The sequence below is a fragment of the Lepidochelys kempii genome, chromosome 6 (genome assembly GCF_965140265.1).
Source record: "Lepidochelys kempii isolate rLepKem1 chromosome 6, rLepKem1.hap2, whole genome shotgun sequence".
Taxonomy (NCBI): domain Eukaryota; kingdom Metazoa; phylum Chordata; order Testudines; family Cheloniidae; genus Lepidochelys; species Lepidochelys kempii.
The window spans coordinates 16,737,633-16,761,929 of NC_133261.1; the positions used below are offsets into that span (position 1 = coordinate 16,737,633).

Genomic DNA, 24,297 nt, shown 5'->3' on the forward strand with positions numbered 1-24,297 from the left:
AATGGACACAAATCAGATGTCAAGAATTATAACATTCAAAAACCAGTCGGAGAAGACTTCAATCTCTCTGGTCACTCGATTACAGACTTAAAAGTGGCAATTCTTCGACAAAAAAACTTCAAAACCAGACTCCAACGAGAGACTGCTGAATTGGAATTAATTTGCAAACTGGATACAATTAATTTAGGCTTGAATAGAGACTGGGAGTGGATGGGTCATTACACAAAATAAAACTATTTCCCCTTGTTTATTCCCCTCCCACCCCCCACTGTTCTTCAGACGTTCTTGTCAACTGCTGGAAATGACCCACGTTGATTATCACTACAAAAGGTTCCCCCTCCTGCCCTCCACCCCGCTCTCTTGCTGGTAACAGCTCACCTTACCTGATCACTCTTGTTACAGTGTGTATGGTAAAACCCATTGTTTCATGTTCTCTGTGTATATAAAATCTCCCCACTTTATTTTCCACTGCATGCATCCAATGAAGTGAGCTGTAGCTCACGAAAGCTTATGCTCAAATAAATTTGTTAGTCTCTAAGGTGCCACAAGTACTCCTTTTCTTTTTGCGAATACAGACTAACACGGCTGCTACTCTGTAAGCTAATTTGAGTTGTTAGTAGGGGGTATATGTAATGGTTAGCTCAGGACTGAAAAAGTTCACTCATTGATAGTCAGTAGGAATGTTTTCCTGTTTCCTAAACTTTCACATTTTCTGTAGAATTTCACTTTTCATTTAAATAACTACAGTCCTACACTACATGGTTGTGAAGAAAACCTGCCCAAAGTGGCCCAATTCAGGGGTTTCTTAGTCTGCAGGCAGGCACTGTACTCACCTTCTTTGCAGCCTCTGTGAACTGATGAGGGCAGTTACCTAGGCAATGTAAAATCTTTGCGAGAGAGAGAGAGATATTTCAGCCTACTTTTTCAAAGATGTTCACTTATTTTATGCGCCTCAGTTTTTGTTGAGACTCATGAGACCTGGTTTTTAAGGTGTCTGAGATTGCGCACCCAATAACTGAGGCAACCTAATTTAGTGGACATTTTTAAAAAGTGGGCCTTGATTCATTATAATCTCAATACATCAGAGTCTCTTTGCTTTCTTTACAGGTGGCTATTGCAGTGTTCATTCCACTTTGCCGCCTGCTCTTGACTGGGTAATGGAATGCCAAGTGTTATTCCTGTGACTTAAAGGAACTTGCTTGCAGCAGGCAGGGGAGTTAAGATGGCTGTTCTAGCTCTGTATCTCTTTACTCTCTAGCTTCTTTCCATATGGTCTTTTATGTGATATTTTGCTTTTGAGTTGCTTGACTCAAGAAAGCCTGGCTATCCCAATTCCTTTTCCTCTGTCTGGGTCTGAAGGTAAGTATTTGTGGAGTGTTTCAGAGGCTTGAATTACCCCCACTAGCACCACTGCCAGCACATGTGTTCACCCTCGGAAGTGGCTTTCCATTTCTCGCATCTTGCTTAGTCCCTCTTACTTGTCTCCTCACTGTCCTGCTGGGGTGGGGTGGAGTGCAGTGGAGTGGCTGCTGGAATTGCAGCTCAAGCACAGGTGCCGCCAAAAAAAATTAGTGGGTGTTTAGCATGCGCCCAGCAGCCAGCTCCCCTCCCTCCCCCGCAGCACCTCCTGCCTGCCGGTGTTCCCGCAGATCAACTCCTCCCCGTCCCTCCCAGCGCTCCTGCCTGCTATGGGTCAGCTGTTCCGCGGTGTGCAGGAGGCGCCGAGAGGGAGGGAGGGAGAGGAGCATGCGCAGGAAGAGGCAGGGAAGATGTGGGGTGGGGACGGAGTGGGGGCAGAAAGAGGCAGGGCGCGATGGGGGTTTGGAGGAAGGGGTGGAATGGGGGCAGGGCCTGGCGCTGTGCGGGTTTAAGCACCCCTGGGGAAAATTGGAAGCTGGTGCCTGTGAGCTCAAGATCTACCCAATGAAAGGAAGTGAGGATGTTCTTATTGTATCCTCTGTGGGCATTTCTCCCAGGTGTACTCCTGCCTGACAGCTGGAACATCTTTCAAGTTTCAGTGATGCCAGGAGAGATCAGTGGACTGTTGATGAATTATTGATAACTTCATTGTGCTAGCATTTTTGTTTCCTCTCTCTTTCTGATGATCTTTCTGGACTGTTGACAAGACTATCTTCTCAAGCGAAGCAGGATCCTACGTGCTAATGCCTGCTCTTCCGTTGCACACTATGAGCCGAACTGTGATTGAGAGAAGGATGCAATAGAGAAAGGGAGGAATATGTGGGCACTCGTTTTATCCTCCTTTAAGGAAGCTCAGACTCACAAAGTGTTGGACAAGATACTTTGCTCAAAAAGCTGAATACTGTAGCAGACTTCACTATGTTCTGGGCTTGTTTACTATTGTTCTTTGCTACCAAGGAATAGAAAGAAAGAGAGTGAATTGGCACCAGGTAAAAATAAAGTTTTTTTCAAAAGCAATGTATAATTGGAACTTGCTGTCACATGATATTATGGAGGCAAAAAAAGTCCAAAGAGATTGTGTACATGGCTGGCAATGTGCACTAAACAGGAAGTGATTTCTAAAGCACGTCAACAAGTTGTGCACTAACTAGCCCATGTAGATCCAGCTAGTGTGAAGTAAAAGTTCCCGAGAGCGCATTAACATAGTGCTGTTTCAGTATTATTGCAATAGTCCACCCTTTGGTGAGAAAAGCATAGATAACTGCACAGTTAGGTTCATTTTAGAGATTTTATGCCTTTTATCTGAAACATCTAGAACAGGATACCAGATGAGCTGTGCCATTGACCTGTTATTGTCTGGCAATTCTTTTCATCTCACTCTATTTGCTCCTGGGTAAGGCAGCAGATCTTGCTTCCTCTTCACTTGCTGTGCGCTGGCCCAAAACAGACATGTCTTTTGGATGGAGTTCCTAACTAAACAATCTAAAGGCCTGGTAGGCAGGAGTTGTGGCTGGAGGAGATACCAAGTTCCCATTTCCTGCACACCACTTCTCTTTGGTGAGCTCAGCTCCTTTTGTTGAGAGTAATGGTTTTGTCTCATTCACATGCTCTTCTTTGTATTAGTAACCTTGGTTCTGATTTTTGTTCTGAATGGTTTCATGCTGCTTTTTCAGACTTCCTACGATAGACTCATTGCAGCCTGTAACATTGGGCGTAGTGGAATCCTGCTATGTGTGGCTAGCCCATGTTTCCTATGTACCATTAGTTTATGGAGCAGAAATTCTTAATCTGCTTTTCCTCACCTGGAAGTTGGTCTCTTGTTGTTGGTCATAGATACTTTATAATTTGTACTCTCAGTCTAGAAATGTTAATGACCATTGAGAATTGGTGCAATCTAAGGAAATAAGCTCAGGATTGCAAGTCAGAATGTGACTGTGTTTTCTGATCCCGGTTCTCCCACTAAGATTTTGGGCAAGTATTTTATCCTCTCTGTCTTTGTTCCCTCCCATAGTTAAAGTCTGCACAGCTGTTTGAAACTAGAGAGCTGTATTGCTAAGTTTTCTTATTTCCATAATTGGGGCTACAGCTCCCCTCTCCCTCTCCTTGAGTTATGCAAGAGGTTCTCTTCTGCCTCCCATCCCCTCACTCTTGCCTCTCTTTACTGACTGGCTTCTGACACTGCGCTGAAGCAATGCCACTCCTGCAGTGACATGCCATCCTGACACTACACTTGAGTGCTCAGTGATTCCTTGTTTTCTCATGTCCGCAGCTGCTGGAGAAAAGTCTGTAAATGAGGGGGAGAGATGGCAGCAAGGAGGAAAATAGTTTTGGCTTAATAAACCATCAAGGCAATCAGCTGGGACATTCCATCAATACTTTGATTATATACCGGACTGTACAATTCATTGAGAAACATACACACCCCGGAACTGTGTAAAGGAGTCCACCATGGTCCACACAGGCCCCTTTGTGTAAGTCTCTCTTCTGGAGCCTGATTAGTTAAATCAGCAGAAAATAACTTTTAATATAATGCTCCTTTTAGAGGATTATAGCATGTTAGACCTGGGAGGTTCCATGGCAGCTGAGGATTGCAGAAGAAAAGAAGTAATGTGCCCCAACCCCATGGCCCAACCCTGATCCCCTCTCCTGCCCTCCAAACCCCTCAGTCCCAGCCAGGAGCATCCTCCTGCACACCAAACCCCTTATCCCCAGCCCTACCCCAGAGCCTGCACCACCAGGTGGAGCCCTCATCCCCCTTCAAGCCCCTGCCCCAGCCCTGATCCCCCTCCTGCCCCAGCTTGGTGGAAATGAGGGAGTGAGTGAGAGTGGGGAGAGCGAGTGACGGAAGGGGGTGGAGTGAGCGGGGGTCAGGGCCTCTGAAAAAGGGAGGGTGGGGGCAGGGCAAGAGTATTCAGTTTTGTGCCAACCCTCGTTCATTATAAAGACTCCAGAGACCTCCAGGGAAAAGGAAAGTTACTGAGGAAGCAAAGGGATTGGCAGTGGGGGTGGGGGTAGGGGAGGGTGTGGCTGTGACAGAAGAGACAAAGAGGTTTGGGAGAATATCCCATCAGGCACAGCAGAGATGATCACAGGGCTCATAACTAGAAAATTAGAGGATCAGAGAGTTTAAATAGATCTTTTAAAATTGGGTTATCTGATTAAATCAGAAATGGTCTAGAAACTGCTTCCCATTGTCTGCCATCATCTCCTCTCGGGGATCAGGGAGAGGGGTTGTTGGAGGTGGTGAGAAGCACTTTCTGTGTAATCAGAGGACCAGGCAGAGGTCAGAGGCCTGTTACATGGGTTTGTGCAGAAGATATATGTATGCAGATGATGTGCTGTGTGTGTGTGTGTGTGTGTTCAGAATGCACTGTGTGAGTTGTGTGGGCGTTGTGGAGGAGGGGTGTGTGCTGGGTATTCAGAAGTGTAGTGATTGGAGGGTCTGTTTGTGAAGAGAAGGGTTCTTAGCTCTGGGTTGCCAGAGGCTGTAGATGTGGTTTAAATATGACAGAAGTTCACAGAAATCCTGGGCTTGAAGTAGGTGAGAATCTGTTTCCTGCCTTATCTTCCCTACCCCAGACATCTTCAAATCTCACATGCAAGAAGAGTCCTGTCTTTGTTGCCCCCATCCATAGCAGGTGGTTCTCCAGCTACGTACCGGGAGCAGAGTGAGACTGATGAGAATGATAGCCTCTTACCCTGCTGCAGCTGCTGCCATTAGAGAAGGGCTACCAATAGGAACTCCTGGGAGAAAAGGAGGCATTTAGTCTCTGCGCCCCCATCAGCATCAGCGTAGGGTGATGCTGGTACCCGTGCTTCTCCTTTTCATCTGTGGCCTCTGTGGCGCAGAGTTCAACTGGGAGGATTTGACTGCTTCTGTGAAGATGCAGTGTGCAGGAGTAGCGTCAGCCTCAGTAGCACAGGCACAATCCACTGAGGGGTGGGGTAGGAAAGGGAGACTGACAGAGCAAGGGGGAACTGCACCTGTTGTGTTGTCAGCATTAGCAGTAGTTTGGGTGTCAATTTGGTCTTTTGTTTCCTTGGCCATCAGGGAGTGGGGTGTGCTGTGGAGACAGTGGGCTCAGTGCCAGCAGGGAGGGAGCATCCAGCACTTTTCGGCAATGCATGTGTGTATACTATGTGTAGCGGAGATGTGTGTTTACAGTGGAGTGGAATGCAATTTTTAGTGCTTGGGTGTGTGTATGAGAGGTGCCCTATGCATAGGGGAGTGCAGGTTTTAGAGGGTCTGTGTGAGGTGACTGGGATTCTGGGTTGTCGTACTGCAGTGCTGAGCCCTGGAGAGTGTTATTTATAGCAGCAGCCGCTGAGGCAGGAAAAGTTTGCTCAAGCTGTCATTTGTGTGAGCTGGAGAGCGAGTCTCCTTCCCTCCCTCTCTTTCTTCCTTCTGATTTTCACTGTAATTAGTGAGCTTTCCATGAGTGGAGTCAGGAGCTGGCATCTTCCTTTGGAAAGACAGCATTCTTCATACAGGAATGAGAAGAGTTGACCCTCCGGGACTCTTTAACTGTGTCCCCTGCTGTGTCTTGAGCAACTTTCTGCACCCAGATTCCGAGGTAGAATTCATAGGGAACAGGTATTGCTGCAGACCCCTTCTTAAGTTTCAGCTAGAAAACCCTGTTTTCCAGGGGCCACAATCAGAACCTAAATGTTCCCTTTGGGCTTACATGTGACAGCAACATTTGTTTGTCGAACGAGAAGCTAAAATAATTCTGTCTGTTTTAGCTTTCAGGCGTGGGAACAACCTGTTTGCTGATAGGAGGCATTCTGTGCTCATTTTCTTCTAGAATCTGCTTCCTCTTTAAAACAGAAAAGGTTCCTGTTGAATGCAGCAAATAAAAAGGACAGAGCAATAGCGGAAAAGGGTCACTGCACAGGTCCAAAATACACACACTGCACATGTGTATTTCTACAGTAGACACTAGCAGCTTCTTCTTTGGCAGGTGATATAGCATCTCCCCTTCTGAATATAATACTATTGAGTAAGGAAAAAAAATATCAGGTTGGGGCTGCAACTGTGTTGTGCTTCAGGCCTTTTGCAAAAATTGGGCAGTTCTTGTGCTTTCAGATCCATTTTTGCATATCTTGGAAAGTACAAGAGCACATGCATAAATTGATAGGGTCAGAGAGTTTAAAGCCAGAAGGGGCCACCAGATCATCTAGTCTGACCTCCTGTGTACCACAGGTCGCCAATACCAACCAACACTCGCACATTAAACCCAACAACCAAAATTAGACCAAAATATTACAGCCCACAGAAGAGTAAACTGTTATGTGCCACAGGTGGAGACTAGGAGGGAGCGAGGTGCACCAAGGCCCCTGCAATGCTAGTGAATTGATTAAGTGAGATCTATATACTCAGATAATCCCAGCAAGTGGCCCTCATTTCATGCTGCAGAGGAAGGTGAGAAAACCCCAAGGTCACACTGCCAATCTGAGCTGAAGGGAAATTCCTTCCCAGCCCCCATATATGGTTGGCAGTTAGATCCTGAGCATATGAGCAACAACTAGCTAAGCTTGTGACAGAGAGACTACTCAGTGCCACCTCAGAGCACTGGCCCACCCTGTCCAGTGTGCCATCACCAGCCATGTCTATCCCTGATGCTTCTGAGGAAGGAGACCAAAAAACAAACAAACCCCAGAATACATTGGGAGGAAAATCCCTTCTTGACTCCTTCAGGTGACCAGCTGAAACCCTGAAGCATGCGCTTTAGGAACATAAGACTCAAACTAGAAGGGTTCCCCTAAGGCTGCTGAGCCCTGCCCCACCATCACAAGCAATCCTGTCATGCAGTCCTGCTCATAAATTTGTCCATCTCTCTCTTAAAACTAATTAAATTGTTCATAACTATGGGGAGGCTGTTCCAGAACCTCACTCTGATGGTTAGAAACCTTCCTCCAATTCCTGACCTGAATTTGTTCATGGACAGTTTATATCCATTGTTCTTGTGCCAATACTGTCCTTATGGCACTTCATGGAAACATAGGTACAGGTCCAAACATCCACCCCAGCCTGTACATGCAAACACTCATGCTTATTCATTGTCATGCACGTCTTTCACTAGACAGAGCTCTTGTTACTTTGGCATTTGATCACTGCTTCTTTAATGCAGTAGGGAAAATGTTAAAAGTGAAACTGTACACCTTGTGATGTTGTTATGTGGCCTAGATTAGTCCTGAGCTGAAAGAAGCCCTATTTTGAAAAGCAGTGTTCCTCTGGATTTAAGAAGATCATTCGGTGTGGTGTCTCACAGAATCTTACTGGAAAATTGAATTCCAGCTAGTTTAGATAAGGGACCAGTTACATGGAGTGAAAAGTAGCTGGAAAGTTGTATCCAGGTGGGAAATGATGCAATATATAGAGTTAGGGAGAAGCTTCAAAGGGGGGGAGTGCTGTAAATATTGATGCTGTATTACATTTTATTAATGATGAAGAAGACAAGAATAAATGAAATCTATGTATGGTCCTAAATTGGAATGCATTGCAAACAGCAGGGAGGCACAGAAATAATAAAGAGGCATCTAAAAAGTCCAGAAATATGGGCAGGAAATAAAATGAGATTCCATCTAGAAAAATGCAGGCTAATACTTCTAAGAATAATCTAGTGCAGGGGAGAAAACTGGAGAGCAGGAATGCGGAGGGAGACTTAGGGGTGACAGTGAACCGCTAATGTAGATATGTGTTTGCAATGCAGTATGGCAGCAAAAAACACTGGGATTTTGCAGAGGAATTATGCCACAGAGAAGCCAGCTGGTAGCCCCTCTTTCAGAGACTGATAATAATAAGATGGCACCTGGGGTCAATGGAAGTTATTCCTATCCTGAAGGATGTCTCTATAATAATATGTAATTGTCCTAGGTTTCTCCTTAGTAGATAATTCGAGAGAATTTCAAGAGCACTTTCAAACAGAAAAAGATTAAGGGAGCTGGAGGGATTGATTTATGAGGAAAGGTTTTAAAACCTAAGTATGTATTAGCTTGACTAAAAGACAGTGGTAAGGGAAGGGTATGTAACTGTCTTCAAGTATCTTACATAAAAATTAGGAGGGAGAGGAAGTGTTTAGGGTTGTCCGTGGGAAAATAATGGGCTAAAATTGAGCAAAGGACAATTTATATTGAGTGTTAGGAAACATTTCTTAATGATGAGAGTGGACTGGAAGAGCATCCCAAGGAAGTAGTTCAAGCTTGATTGTTTGTCATTTAAAACAAACGTAGAAAGAGAGATCCCAAACTCAGATCCCAGGTAATCTAGGTGCTTTCAGGAAGTAATAAATAGAATAGGTAGGTTTGTCAGAATTAGATGTGTATTTTTTTTTATAATTTTGACAGATAATATTGATGTTTATTTTAAGCATTTTTTATTTATCAACTTAAATTTTCACAGTTGTGCAAAATTATGGGTTTTAATCATTTTTATTTTTTAATCAATCTAAATGTTCACAGTTGGGGGGATATTATGGGGGAATGTCAGACAATAATTATTTAAAGACAGTAGATGTTGAGATTCAAAAAGTTAAAGCTTTATAATCATTAAAACACAGATTGTTAACATCACATGTCAAATATACAAAGTAAATATCCTTAAATCAAACTCTAAGTTCTCATACAGCATTTTTCATACATTGCCTTTCTGTAGATTTTGATTATTATAGATGCAAATAATTTTGGTTTGTGTGTGTACAGTGAAATGGGTGTTTACTGACATTTACCAGTAAAAATAAAATCCTTCCAAGCCTAACTAGAGGAGATAGTCTTGCATTGGTTCTGGGGTATATGGACTAGAGACTAGATGACCTTAATAGGTCTTTTCTGTGTCTAATTTCTAGGAGTCTAAGATGCATGTTCCTCCTCTCCAAAGCAGAGAATGTGAAACAAAGCAACCAGTCTCCATAAGATTCAGCTGGTTTGAGAGATCAGCAGATGACACATTCAGTGCAAATGTAAAATAACTTTGAGACCAATGAACCAATGTAAGGCCCAGGCATTAAATTATAAATGGAACTATTAGGCCAACATATACTGATCAGAAATAGGATTATGGGGAAATCTTTGAACCTCTGAGTCCAGTGCTCAGCTGAAGTAAATGAGCATAAAAGCATATCCACCATAAGTGTTATAAGAGTATCTGAAGCCACTTTCCAACATAGTTACAGCCTAAAAGGGTTGCAATAGAGTTTGAATCTGTCTTTGATACAAAAAAATCACGTTATGGTCCCCAAACTGTGGGGTGTGTGTCCCTAGGGGGGGCGTGGAGGAATGTTCTGGGGGGTATTGTGGGCCTGGGCCAACAGCCAAGGAAGGGAGGGAGGGAGCCACACCCCGCCTCCAGCTCTGCTCCAGCCCCGGTCCCAGCTCTGCACCTGTACCCATTCCCAGCCTCAGTGCGGCTCTGCACTCGGCCAGAGGCCTAGCTGCTGGCCCCCACCACAGCCCGACGGCGGCTCCGTTCCCGGCGAAGGGTGATGCTGGAGTGGGGCCAGGAGTGGAGCTGCACCCAGCTGGGGGCCTGGCTGCTGACCCCCACCACAGCCCAGCTTCAGCTCTGCTTCTATCCTGGCCTTGGCCCCGTGCCCAGCTCCAGCCCCACCCCCAGCCCCTTACCCCTGCCTGCGTCTTCCCCCTCCCTTCCTGAGCCGCATCCCTGCTCCTGGCCCTGGCTCTGGCAGGGCATGGACAGGGTAAGGCTGGGGGGCACAACAAAAGTTTGAGGACCACTCTGCTATAGATTATGTCACGCTGTCTGGAACGGTTCACGACCGTTAGTGCCAATCTCAGGGCAGACACCCCAAATGGGTAGTGTGTTCTGTAATTAGATTTCCCCAACCCAGTAACAAATGTGAACTCCCAGATCACTGTAACACTACAACCTTGGAGTCACAGACTCTCCCTTAGGCTCTCCAGTCTATCTTGCCACCCAAGCAAGCTGGACTTAGTGATAAATGGTCATGTACACCAAAAATCACAAAATATTCAGGTTGCTCCCAGTCCCGAGAGACCTGTCACTTACCCCAGATCAATCTGTACTTTAGATCTCACACCAAAGACAACCACTCTAACTAATCCTGTAATAATCTAACTAAAGGTTTACTATCTAGGAAAAAGAAATTAGAGTTATTTACAGGTTAAAGCAAGCAGGCATATGCACATTAGTTATCATATATGGTTCCTAAAGATGACAACGATGCAGTAATCTATCAGTTCAAAATGTTTTCATGGTAAACTCAGGGGTAACCCTTACAGATCTTTGCCTTACTTTAGAGTCTCTGATCCTGTGAGAGTTCAAACAGCAAGGAGGTGCAAAATTGTCTTGTAACTCTGTTTTATCTTTTACATTTAGTCTTCCAGTCCATGAGACCAGCTTCCTTGCACATAGGATTTCCAAAGCATAATAGGGCCATTCACCAATCCTTTGTATCATGATGTTCCTTAATGGCCTATTGAATCTTGAAAGGTATTCGTAATGGATGGGGGAGGGGAGAATGATTCCCATGCCTGGGTTCACAAGTTCAGTGCAAACCTTTTCAAACTTATTAAGCAAAACTTACATATTTCTTTATAGCATGGAATAGAGACATTAAAAGTGAGATTAATGCATGCAGCAATTTACAGGCATTTCATAGAGTCTAGAAACATTCTTCTAAGACTAATACCTATTTTAAGCAAAACTAACATACAGGTGAGCTGGTTTGGTTTCCAGCTATGACTTTGTCGGTTCTTCACTCATGCCTACGGCCTTGGCCAGAGCCAGCACTTGGTTTACCAGCGTCAGAGACTACTTAAGGGATTAGCCGGTAGAAGTTCTCAATGTTTTTGGCCTGTGACCAACCGAATGACTGAAAAATCTTCTAGTGACACATCCTATCCCACAGTCCATTGGGAGTGCAAAGGATTTAGGTCACAGGATGAGTTTTCAACCATTTTGTGGGTTGTGGATCAAAAAAGTGGAGGTACTGGTGCTGCAGGGTGGGGGGGCTTTTTTGGGAGAGGCAAGGCTGAGGCTACTGGGTTAAGAGTTGCATAAGAAACTGGTGGAGTGAGAAGGACTGTTCTGTGACAGCCAATTGATACTTTGCTGTCCTCCCAGGATTCTCTCTGTCTTCCCACATGTCCCCTCTGAGTCATCCTACCTCAGATCCCCTCTCTCAGTGGTGATGTTGTGGAGGGCTTTCTCTCTCACAACACTATCTTTACAAACACAACCACCAGCCACTTCTCAACCCAGAGATGCTTTCTCTTTCTCCAACACTTGGCCAAGCACGTGGGGGGAACCAGCAGTTCCTCCTTTTTTGGCATGCAGCTGTAAGGAGGGAAGCTGTTCTCATTGCTGGCTGAGTCTGGGGCTCCCTCTCTGTGCTGTTGAATGGCTCTTTCCATAGCTGACCAGCAACCTCAGTGTTGGGAGTTTGGTGAGGGAGGAGCCCTTCTGAGCTTGGCACTGGTCTACTGTTTCCTCATTTGCTTTTCCTGCATCCCTACTATAAGAGGGGTCTGCACACCTGTGGACCCTCCTCTCTGGGACCCCTGGTGACACCTGTCAGGTGATCTATGTTTACTTGGTCTGCCTCAGCAAAGGAGGCTGCACTTGATGACTTCCTGAGGTCCCTTCTAGCCCTACATTTCTATGATTCCATAATGACGCACAGGATGGAAATCCCACTGGCGTGGTTATTTAAGCAGGGAAACAAGGCCACAACTATGTGGAGAACAAGTTGTCATGCTCTGTTTTTGAAAACTGTTTTTGAGCATGGCTATAGTAGCATGGTTCCATACCTACTGGTGGCAAAGCCTTCTCTAGAGGGAGAATTAGTCATAGCTGGGGTATACCAATTATGTGTTCTGATATTTAATTTTTTGCCTTAAAGTGTGCTCTTCTTTCGTTTTGTTTTTCTAAGAGATGATTGATCTGATGACTTTCAGATTTGCCAGTATTGTAGTAAGAAAATAGCCTGTTTAAAGTAAATAAGGCAGTCTAATTGGCACTCAAATATTCTCTTTCATAAGTATCATTTCCTAGTGTAGCCAGCCCTGGCAGACATCACCAAGCCCTTTGTTTTTCTTACTGTAGACAAGTTGAGAGTTGTATAGTTTACAAGCACAAATTAGTATATTTTGAATACACTCTTAGGATAGGTTTCAGAGTAGCAGCTGTGTTAGTCTGTATTCGCAAAAAGAAAAGGAGTACTTGTGGTACCTTAGAGACTCACAAATTTATTTGAGCATAAGCTTTCGTGAGCTACAGCTCACTTCATCAGATGCATTCAGTGGATATTACAACAAAACCACAAACTACCATCTCCAGTGCATGTGTCATGATAAAATTAACAACCTTTGGGCTGATGCCTTTGTAGCATACACACACGGGCTGATTTTCGGACGTAGTGAACACTTGTAGCTCCCATTAACTTCATTTGGGTTTGTGTGCGGTCGGTATATCTGAAAATCTGGTCCATGCTGCATCTGCAAACTCTTACAAGTGTCACACCCTCAATCTTATTTCTTCTCTCAACACTCTCTCCCTATCCTACTCACAGTGATGGAATCATCAGGCACTACTATCCCTAAAAGCTGCCTGTTGGCTCATGGCAGGTTGTAGAACTCTGTGGAGAAGTTTTAGGCCATGTCTACATTACCGAACTTTCAGCGGCACTGCTGTAAGATTACTTGTGTAGCTGCTCTATGCCGATGGGGAGAGTTCTCCCGTCAATATAATAAAACCGCCTAAATGGTTTGCGGTAGCTATGTCGGTGGGAGAAGGTCTTCCACCAAGATAGCTCTGTGCACACGAGCGCTTATGCCAGAAAAAATTATGTCGCTCTGGGGTGTGTTTTTTTCACACCCCCGAGTGACATAAATTTTGTCAGCATAAGTGGTCGTGTAGACATGGCCTGAGCGAAACCCTGTAATGTCTGGTTTCAGAGTAGCAGCCGTGTTAGTCTGTATTCTCAAAAAGAAAAGGAGTACTTGTGGCACCTTAGAGACTAACAAATTTATTTGAGCATAAGATTTCGTGAGCTACAGCTCACTTCATTGGATGCATCTGATGAAGTGAGCTGTAGCTCACGAAAGCTTATGCTCAAATAAATTTGTTAGTCTCTAAGGTGCCACAAGTACTCCTTTTCTTCCTGTAATGTCTGTCATTTTAAACACAGATTTCTGCAATTACTAGGATGGTCTTTTAGCTCAAGCTTGGAATAATCTGCTCAGATTCTGGTCTTGTAAGCACCAAATGTGGGTGGTTGCAGACGTATTGGCATTGACACAACACCTGTGTGTTGTTTTTAACCAAATTAGTGTCACTAGACTTTGATCATCTTCCAAATGCAATGGTTAGTCTTAACCATATCCAAGGCAGCAGCATTTGTTGGGTTTGTCAAAGTCATTCCTTGGTGAGTAATACATGGAGATGTTTTGTGTTCAGTTATTCTAGTAAATATGAAACTCTGAGATCAATCCGATCCATTCAAATTAAAGGCAAAAGTCCCAATATTTAAGTGGAAGCAGGACTGGGCCACTGCCAGCAGTTTCCATATTTCACAAAATTTCCTCTTTCCTGGACCTGGGAAACCAGTCTAGGACTTAGAAACCTGATTAGTTTCTTCACTCCTGGTGATCACTAGCAGGCATATTCTGACTAGTTTGTCACAAACTGCCAGTGATGTGCTGCCAATATTTTAATATGTTGTGTGTGTGCCCCCCTTCCTTGAAAAATGTCCTCCTGGTTCTTTGATAAATCCTTGCACTAGGTGTGTCGACTCATAGAAGGGAGAGTATGGGACTGAGAAATCAACTCATTTGTTTTCCCATTTAGACAAAAATGCTTTCTCATAGCCACAACTGAAAAAATGTTCTTTTGCATGGAGTCATGTGGTGCATTCTGCTAAGGATAGGAGTCCTGGGGACAAATCCTGTTGCTCAGGGGTAGTTTGGCAGTATCCAGAGAGAGGGTGCCTTCAGAGACAGAGAAATCATTCCAACTTCTCTTTAATTTGGTTGATCTTCCATCACTGCTGATTGTAAAGGTCTGGGAGGGAAGAACAATATTGCAATTAGCAAAAGTGTAGTTAGCTAGGAAATTGATTGTCTCCATTTAGAACTCCCTCCGATCCCTGGACCAAAACCACCATAAGTTGTAACATAGTCTCCAACAGTGTCATGTGAATGCCTGTTCTCACTTTCAGGTGACATTGTAAATAAGAAACGGGCAGCATTACCTCCTGTAAATGTAAACAAACTTGTTTGTCTTAGCGATTGGCTGAACAAGAAGTAGGACTGAGTGGACTTGTAGACTCTAAAGTTTTACATTGTTTTGTTTTTGAGTGCAGCTATGTAACAAAAAAAATCTACATTTGTAAGTTGCACTTTCATGATAAAGAGATTGCAGGACAGTACTTGTATGAAGTGAATTGAAAAATACAATTTATTTTGTTTATCATTTTTACAGTGCAAATATTTGTAATAAAAATAATATAAAGTGAGCACTATACACTTTGTATTCTGTGTTGTAACTGAAATCTAGATATTTGAAAATGTAGAAAAACATCCCAAAATATTTAATACATTTCAATTGGTATCCTATTGTTTAACAGTGCAATTAATCACGATTAATTTTTTGAGTTAATTGCGCAAGTTAACTGCGATTAATTGACTGCCCTAGTTTATTCTCATGAGGGAAAGGGGGCCTTCTAGGGGAGACTGATGGAGACTTTTGAAATTCCAAAAGGGGTCAATAAAGTCAGTAAAGCTGCTGGAGCATTCAGCTATGTAGAAAACATTACCTCGACTTGAGGAAATAGGGAACTTGGGAGAGCTACTTTGCACTAAGGGACCAAGGGGATGATTTAAGTGTGGACAATGGAAGTGCCCAGAAGACACCTTGATTTGTGTCTGCAGCACAATGAGGCCTGGGAAAAGGACTTTGTGAGAAAGCAGAAGGCAGGAATAAGATAAACTGGAGATGGGGCAATACGTTGGGCCAGCTAGTTGGTCTTTTCTAGCTCCTAACCATATCTTTTGTTTTTGTGGCCTACGTCATTCCACTTCCAGGAGTGAAATCTTGCCAGATCTCATAAGTTAAGCAGTATTTGATCTGGAGATAAACGCTTGTTCCTTGGGGCTTGCAGGTCAATTTGATTTCCAGAATTTACTTTGGGTATCTGTGTCATTAGTTAGTGATGCTGCACTAGACATAAGCACATTATTATAGTGTTATTAATAAACTAGGTTGGGTTGTGGTGTAATGGCTTTGTCTTGGGCCACATACGTCTGAAATCCGCCAACTCTAGGAGTCTTGACCTAAAGAGGCTTCTTGAGCCTTTCCCTTCTCAACTGGGGAACAGAGGCCTGGTCTACAACCAGAACTTAGATTGACCTAGCTCCATCGCTCAGGGCTGTGAAAAATGTCATGCCCTGAGGAGTATAGTTAGGTTGACCTAACCTCTGGTGTAGATGCAGCAAGGTCAACAGAAGAATTCTTCAGTCCACCTAGCTACTGCCTCTTGGAGAGGATTACCTCAGGAGGTCATCTAGTCCAATCCCCTGCTCAAAGCAGGACCAACACCAACTAAATCATCCCCGACAAAGCCCTGGCTGAGGTGCTTTGAGCAGGGGGTTGGACTAGATGACCTCCTGAGGTCCCTTCCAACGCTGATATTCTATGATTCTACGATTACCTACATCAACAGAAAAACCCTTTCCATTGGTGTAGGAAGTGTCTGCACTACTACACGACAGCAGCACAGCTGCAGTGCCATAGCTGTGCTGCTGTAGCAGCTGTAGTGTAGACACACCCTTAGTCTTGTCTCTCTTCTGTTTGCTTCATTTCATTTTCCCTCTCGTGTCTCCCAGCATAAAGGAACTGGAGAAGTATAAGGGAGAACCTTTAAAATCAGGTGTGAAGTTGGAACTTGTGATAAATTCCAATATTAAAGTCCCCATCAATTTACCCATTACTCCCTACCCCATATTCAGGAACCCATGTCTTTGGGAGCTTTAGATCTAAATAAAATGAGGTGGATTTTTTTTTATTCCTAATAACTGTTTACATCAGTAACGGGCTCATTCTCCAAACGCTCCACCAACACGCACACCAGCTCCTCTTATGGGAAGCAGAGAGGTTCTTCCGGCGGTTGCTGTGGGCTTCCATCAAGAGATATATAGTCTTCTACCAGTAAAACACAGCCCTGCCCTCCAAGAGTATCAAGGAAATTCAGTCTCCCTGTTTATTCAGCCTTTAGCTTCTCTCCCATGCTGCTTCCAGGTTGGGACCCAGCCCTGTCTTGGAGACACATTCTACTTCTGGGATGAGAGGGGAATTTACTTTCTCATTATTCTGGGGTTCGTCCCTTGCTGTTTTACCAATGCTGCTTGGAGGTACTACTAATGCTTACATTTGTCATGGGCAAATTGTGCAGGGGAGTGATCTGGGAATGCAGCCGTTCTGTTCAATGGACACTAGCATGCCTTCAGAGTGCCCACTGTGAACCTCACACGAGATTCAGCAGGAAGAGATGTTTCTTTGTAAGTGTGCAGCCATAGGCAAGAAAGCACCTCCCCACCAACCTTAAGACATTTCCTAAAGATGAAATCACATCCCCCCCAGTGGAAGAACAGTTCCCAGATTGTGAGGATCCAGACTCTGAAGCAGAAAGAGCTCCATTTAGGGGCTTTAAAAATAACCGATTGAAGACTGATCATGTTTTGTACAAGTTCTAATTGCCGATTTCCGCTGGAGTCGAGTACAAGTACGTGCGTGTAGTCTGGTGTATTCGCAGGAACAGGGAGGGGCTCTGTGTGCGGCATTTGTGGTCACACAGCCCATGAGTTACGGGGCATGTACCATATCTGGCACACTTGCATGGTCGGGGGAGTGCAAGTCCCAGGAGAACACTCTGGTGGAGCTGGAAACCTGTCCAGTGGTGATGTGGCTTGTTGGGATGTGTGGTAGTGGGTTTTAATCCTGTGAACGCTCAGGGTATAGCGAGAGTGGTGGAACCCCTCATTGGCTTGTGGGCACCAGAGATAGACTTGTTTGGCTGCTTTCAACTGCTGGTACACTTTTAATTATTTTCTTCAGTACAATACAACTTTTGTGGCATCTGTATAAAATACACAAACAACCTTAACCGATTTAACAGAGTTAAATAATTTCAAAAGGGGAGAGAAATAAAAGTGTACAGGCAAGGGACAATAGGATTCCATCTGAGAGGCGAAGAGATATAAGATGCCACAGAGAAGGTTCTTACAGCTACAGTGGTCAGACTGCATGGCAGGATAGAGAAGAGGTCAAGGCTAGATGAAAAGTGGAGGCAGAGAGAAGGTTTTGAAGTCACCTAAAGCATGTCCTGGGATGGTTTTAAGAACACTGAGGACAGTTTTGAACCTAACCTTGAAATGAGTGGGGAGATGATGGAGTATTTTGGGGTGAATGTGCTCATTCATCTGTGAGTGTGTGAGAGAAGATGGCAGCAGCATTTTACACATGCCAGAGTCTCTGGAGCCAGGATCACAAGGAAAGGAGTTTCTGTAGTCACAGGCAGAGGAATGAAGGCCTAGCTGAGGATTTCAGAACGCAATTGTTTTCTCTCTTTTGGGTTTTCCGTTAAACGCTGCGAGCCCCTCCTGGAGCTGGGGTTGGGGAGATGGGTTGACGGCGGGGGTGGGGGTGCGGTTACAAGTGTGTCACATGGATGAGGTTGGTAAGGGATGGTTTTCAGTGCCTGTGTTATGCCACACTCAGCCTGCTATCTCATGCACGGATGGAGATGGCGAATGCCTCGGGACTGCAGATTCACTAAATCTCAGGGCCTCTCTACGGACGTTCCCTAGCAAGACTCTCTCTTTCCAGCACGCCTGTTTGAGCCTTAAGAAACTGTTGGTGCCACAGGGAACCCAGAGTTTGGTCACTTGAGGGCTTCCTGCTTCTGTTTCCCAGGAGAGGGCAGATTAGTTGGGGATTGGTCCTGCTTTGAGCAGGGGGTTGGACTAGATGACCTCCTGAGGTCCCTTCCAACCCTGATATTCTATGATTCTGTGACACGGGGTTGAGTGGAGAGCTGATAGCAGGTCGGCAGTTTCAGGATTATACAGGTGGTATACGTGAGAGTAAGCCCATTGCCTGTGTGGATTGGTGGTGGGGGGCGGGGGGGAGTTTCAGATGGGGGATTACTATAGGCTGCTGTGTCAGAGACTGTGTGGGTATAGGTGTTGTGCCTTGGGTGTCTGCATGTGAGGGTGTGAGCATGACAGCTCATTCCTCTGTGGATTTGGCTAGTGGGGAGTGGGTGATCTCTTGGGTTGGTTTGTCAGGGGCTGTGTGTATGCAGGTGGTGTCTAATGTCTAATGGGATATGTGTGAACCTATTTCCTTAGATTGCAGCTGTGTTCAGCTCATGTATTTACTTGTATACCTTCTTCTGTGGTTAATGTCAGACACATGAGGATGTTGGATTAAACTAAATCTAGGTTTAGCTGGAATCTTGTCTCGCTGTAGCATGTCTCTCTCTCTTGCTCTTTTCTCTAAGCCTTCACCCAACAGCTTTCTCTACCCCTCCCCCATGTCCTGCCATACCTAGAGAGCATGTCACAGGGAATTAAGGGCTAACAAGGCCTGGGAGAGGCTGTTCCTTTTGAACAGTCCCTCCTTTCTCTGACCAGGAGGGTGGCCCCTCCTGGCTGCCCCTTTCATGTCCTGTCCCCGCCTCCCCTCTGCATTCAGCGAATGCCAGGGGATAGAGTAGTGTCCCACAGCCTTTCTGAGCTTTCCTCCAGCAGCACCGTCTCTGATGCCATCCACTGCAGGGGAAGGGGGGTTCCTGCAGGCAGCCAAGCTCCAGGTCATTCCCAAAGGATCTCTGCAGCAAGCTGAATCTTTTCTGTTTCCCTGTGGCAGAGGGGAGGCGGTTTCCGTGCTGCTGCACTTGCTGGCTGAGAGCTCCCTCCTCTCTCCATCTCTCTGTGTGTTTCTCTCCCCATGACTCTGACAGCATCTCATGCTCTCGCTTTCAATCCTTCTTCCCACAATTCACACACAATCTCCTCAGAACAGGGATGATGTCACTTCCTTCTAGAGTGTGTGGAGGGGTGTGTGCGAAGGGGGGGAAGTCACGACCCTGGCTCATTCGCTCCAAGCAGCCCCAGTTGAATAAATGAGGTTTCCGTCTTGGAGGGAGGGAAGTGCTCTGAAGATGATGCCTGGCTTCCTTGGCAGACAGTCATCAAGCTGTCCTTTCCTCTTCTGACTGGGATTTTCAATGGCTGCATGAAGAGTTCGTGGTTTCCTCCTTCAGTCGTGATGTCTGTCTCCGTGGACGTGAACTTTCCCTGAAACACCCCCTCGGGAGAGAAGAATGTGCTTCTGCTGGACCACTTACCATGTAAGCGTTTCTGATTCCCATAGATCTAACTCTGGCCTGAAGGGTCAGGGTCCTGGGGCTCCTCGCACTGAGCACTTGTGCATGCATGTGCTTTCCCCCTAGGCGGGGCTCAGGGTCCCAGGGCTTCTCACACTCAGTGCTCTCTCAATCTCTGACCCTGGTTTTAGGCTGCTGGGCTTCCTTGTATCGTAAGTGCTTTTGCGTGCTGTAACCTGGGGAGCAAAGTCTGGGGCTCCTTGCACTCGGAGCAGTCTCTAACCCACTGTTTTAAGGTTCCAAGGCTCTTTTGCAATCAGTCCTCCGACTCTTCTCCTTCTTCCCCAGTCCCCTGCTAGGTTCATGTCTTCAGGCCTCCTCAAATATAACTCTTTGGCTGCATCCCAGGGTTCCAGATTCCAGGACTCCTCCCCCTGAGAGCACTATTTCTATCTTGCTGTAAGTCAGGTATGATAGTAACAGGCCTTCTCTCACTCTCTCTTTTGCTGTTTGTAACACAAGGGGTAGGACCCCTGGCTTCCTGGTTTAGATTTCACACAGACAATCATTAGAAATTAATTGCACTCTGTCTACCTCTGGTTTCCATGTTATGTGTAGGGTCTTCGTAAAAGAGAGGACTAGCAGCATCAGTCCCACAGTATTTATCATGTTCAATAATGAAAGGTTGGATACCCCATTTCAAGCCTACCTGTTGCTTTTCATCAGGAATCTACCCTAGGGCTCATTTTTTTCTGTAAGATATCACTGCTTAAACTGGTAGTAGGCAGGAAAGTCTGCAAAGTACAACTGCATGTACGGCTAGGTGCAGAAAAATGGTGGAATATACATTGATGGGGTACACTAGTAAACCAGGGAATGCTGGGATTGTCTGCATGGATAAAGAGCAGTTACAGGGAGGGAAAGGCTGGGAGGTACCACTGTGTTCATGGGCAAGGAGCAACAATGTGTAAGAGCAAGGTAAAAAGTATCTCTGTGTGCACTGATTTAGGGTAGCAGTATTCATGGTAAAGCTGGAAAGTACCACCATGTACCAGTGGTAGATGGTGGGGTTATTCATGATAAGGCTAGAAAGTATTGCCATATGGCCAGTGGAGTGAGCAGTTTGAAATGTACGAAGTGCGCTAACAAGTGTGTGCTAGGGGAGTGTGAATCCAAATGGTGTGTAGTTTTTTCATGTTGTTTTTTGTTCTGCTGAGCATGGAATACAGTGTTGCCTTTACTGAAGTGAGTAACAGGCTGGAAGTGTGTCAGCATGTTAATTGTGGCATTTCCTGAAAAGTGTTAGAGGTGTGTGTGTAGTCACTTCTGCTGCGTGACAGCATGTGTAGGAGAGCAAATCCAACTGGACCAGGGTGACAGCAATTGGCAGTGGACATGGGACAAGAAATGCTGCCCAGTTCTGGGATGAGCTGCAGTTCTTGTGTGCAGATTAGAGAGCAGAAACATAATTGACAGGTACAAGATGCCAGATCATGTGACCTGCTGTAACATCAGGCGTTCTAATAATATAGCTGTGTGGTGCTGCTAGGGCAGCTCGTGGGGCCTGTCATAAGCTGCAAATGTTTTTGTGGTTTGAAGATTCTAGTTAATTTAAATGTGATAACTCATCAAGTCATTTTATCCAGAGTATTTGAACTGGATTTTGAGATTTAATGTGAAAGAGTTACGATCAGTTTTGAGTTAGGAATGGGACCTGGCAGATTAGTATAGTAGTTTGTGCCCTCTGAAATCCTGATGCAAATCCTGATTATATCACAAGTAATAGAAATTAGATGTTTTTATTTTTGCCTTTGGGACGCTTGACTGGGTTATCCTGCTTGGCAGTACTTCACAGAGACAGCACTGGACTCGCACAGTTGCTGTAATTTGGGATTGAGGTGCACTGTCTCCAGTGTCTGGGTGTGAAGGAGTAGGATTAGAATAGCAGGCGGTACTGCAGATTAAGGTTGAGGTGCATGGGCAGAGCTGGATGGTGGCCCAGACTCTGTAATAGCATAGGAAGCTGCAGGTCAGCCTTGAAGTGCTTTGACAAAGCTGAGGGTGAAGGCAAGACTGGAATTGCCAAGGATTCTGTAACATCACCATGGATGTACACTGGCAGAGCACAGGGGGTTGCTGGTGGAAGCCAGAAGTGGAATAGCCTGAGATGCTGCAGGTCCGGATAGAAATACATTAACAAAGCCAAGCAGAGGTCTTACAACTGGTGTTGCAGGTCGCTATTGAGGTGCATCTTCAGACTGAAATAGCAGGGGGTGCTGCAGGGCAGGATTGAGGGTCTTTGGCAGAGCTGTGTAAGGGGTAACCTTGGACTAGAATAGCGGGGCAATTGTTGCAGGGCAGGATTGAGGTGCAGAGCTGCATATGCAGGGGAGCTTTGTATAACCCCTGACTGCTGTTGCCAATGCTAATTAAGGATTATCAGGTTGAAAAACTAATAAATAAAAGAGAGAGAAAGGGAGAGAAGCAATTGTCCCTTAGGTCTCCAATGATTTAATGCATACAGGAGGCAACGTGAGGAAACGGGGCTTCTAAACAGTCTGCAGTTAAGATTGAGATCTCCTTGGACGCTGCTTCCTTAGCTCTGGCACACCATGGAGGCTGTAGGGTGCACACCCCCAAGAGATGGGAAGGAAATGTACAGCTCTCCAGGTGGTGTGTGAGGGCCAAGTGTTAATGGATGCTTTGGAGCACCTGGCCAGCTGAGAGGAAGGTATTCTGAGGAAGCTTTTGAGAGAAGCACCTGGTGGCAGATGTGTGGGAGAACACGGTAATAGCGAGCTGTACAGAGGTTAGGCTGGCACAACCTGTCGTAGGTGCCCAGCAGGGATCACTTACAAACACAGAGCTCTGTAACAGGATTCCAACTCATCGTGTTCGAGTGAGGGTTAATTACATTCAGCGTGAGCTACACACCTGTTTAAGCTAATGCTTCCCACAATCTTTGACTGCCTTTCTCTCTCCCCGCCTCCCCACCTTGAGTTTGGTATGCCTACCCCTCTTCGTCTGCTGGTGATAGCTAGAGGAAATATGAAGCTGTCATGGGAGTGGGATGGAAAGGACTCTCAAACAGGACCCTCTCCTTGGTGTGTGGCGGATGGAGGGGATTTTAAGACAGCACGGGGTGCACTGAGGAACTGGAGGGGACCTGCATCCTTCATTCCTGCTTTCCTGTTTCAGGAGATGAGCATCGTGCCTGCTGAGCCTCCTCAGACCCGCTAGCCATGCCAGGGATTGTGGTGTTCCGCCGTCGCTGGTCTGTGGGCAGCGATGACCTCGTTTTGCCAGCCATCTTCCTCTTCCTCCTTCACACCACCTGGTAAGTGAAGAGCACAGATGCTCAGGAGAAGGCTGCTCTGCAGCAACTCATGACTTCCTTTTGCTACTCCCATCTCCAGTGGCTGGAGTTCTCTTCAGTTCCCCTGTATAGCGCAGGAAGATTGTATTGGACACTTATGACTGGTACCAAATTGTTCTGAACTTCTGGTCCCTCTTGCTTTCCCCTTTCCTTGGATCAGTGCTATTCAAAGCCTTTGTCCCACTTTCACAGGGGAAGCCTCTGTTAGAAGCCTGGTGCCTGTAACTCCAGATACATCCCCACCCTTTATCCTGAGTGGTCTATTGAAATTTGGGGTTGTGCTTCTTTAGGGGGGCCCACAAGACAGAGATTTGAGTGTGGTGCCTCTGGTGTGTCCCAGGGGATATCTCAGAACTGCCAAAGGTGAGATCTGGGCAGCATGTCTCCCAGCAGCTGGGAAAGAGAATTCAGGACCAAATTAATATATAGATGATCTATAGGTGAGTGGGAGAACTAGCAGGAAATGTACAGGCCATCTAGGGTTCCTTCTTTTAGTCCTAAGGATAAAAAACCTGGCTGTGAGGAGACTCTAGCTGAGGGAATATTACCAGATGCTGGGCTGCTTTGCTTGGTGTTGCCACTGGTAAATAGTTGGCTTGTGCATGGCAGGTTTGTGATCCTTTCCGTGGTGCTCTTCGGGCTGGCGTACAATCCCAACGAGACCTGTTCCCTTAACCTGGTGGACCATGGCAGAGGCTACCTGGGCATCCTGCTCAGCTGCATGATCGCAGAGGTGGCAATCATCTGGCTCAGCATGCGTGGCAGCATCCTGTACACAGAGCCCCGGGACTCGATGCAGTATGTGCTCTATGTCAGACTGGGTAAGAGGCAGCAGCATAGGGCCTTCTAACCATTTACCCTCCACTCTGCCATCTGTCACTCTCAGAAGACTTTTCCTCCCTACACCCTGACAAATACACAGCCCCTAAGAGACACCTAGATAGCCACTCTTCTGTGACATGTACATGAATAGCTATGGAGCTCTTCTGGAATGGGTACACAACCCCCTGTCCTCCCATACATACCTTCACCCGCCACCCAAAACACCCTCCCAGCAAACCTTTCATTCATCCTCCCCTCACTGTGACACCGTGTACACCCCATCCCTACAACAAATACATTCATCCTTCTTCCTGC

General features: G+C 45.7%; 1 protein-coding gene across 2 annotated transcripts in view; it reads left to right on the top strand.

Annotated features, from left to right (window-relative positions):
- The window catches only part of DAGLA (diacylglycerol lipase alpha), a 106,602-nt gene that overhangs the window by 28,112 nt on the left and 54,193 nt on the right, over nt 1-24,297 (top strand). For both annotated transcript variants that reach the window (XM_073346943.1, XM_073346944.1), the window contains exons 2-4: nt 19,643-19,808; nt 22,983-23,121; nt 23,770-23,981. In XM_073346943.1, coding sequence (XP_073203044.1) covers nt 23,027-23,121; nt 23,770-23,981 — 307 coding nt within the window. In that variant the 5' untranslated portion in view covers nt 19,643-19,808; nt 22,983-23,026. The remainder of the gene's footprint in view (nt 1-19,642; nt 19,809-22,982; nt 23,122-23,769; nt 23,982-24,297) is intronic.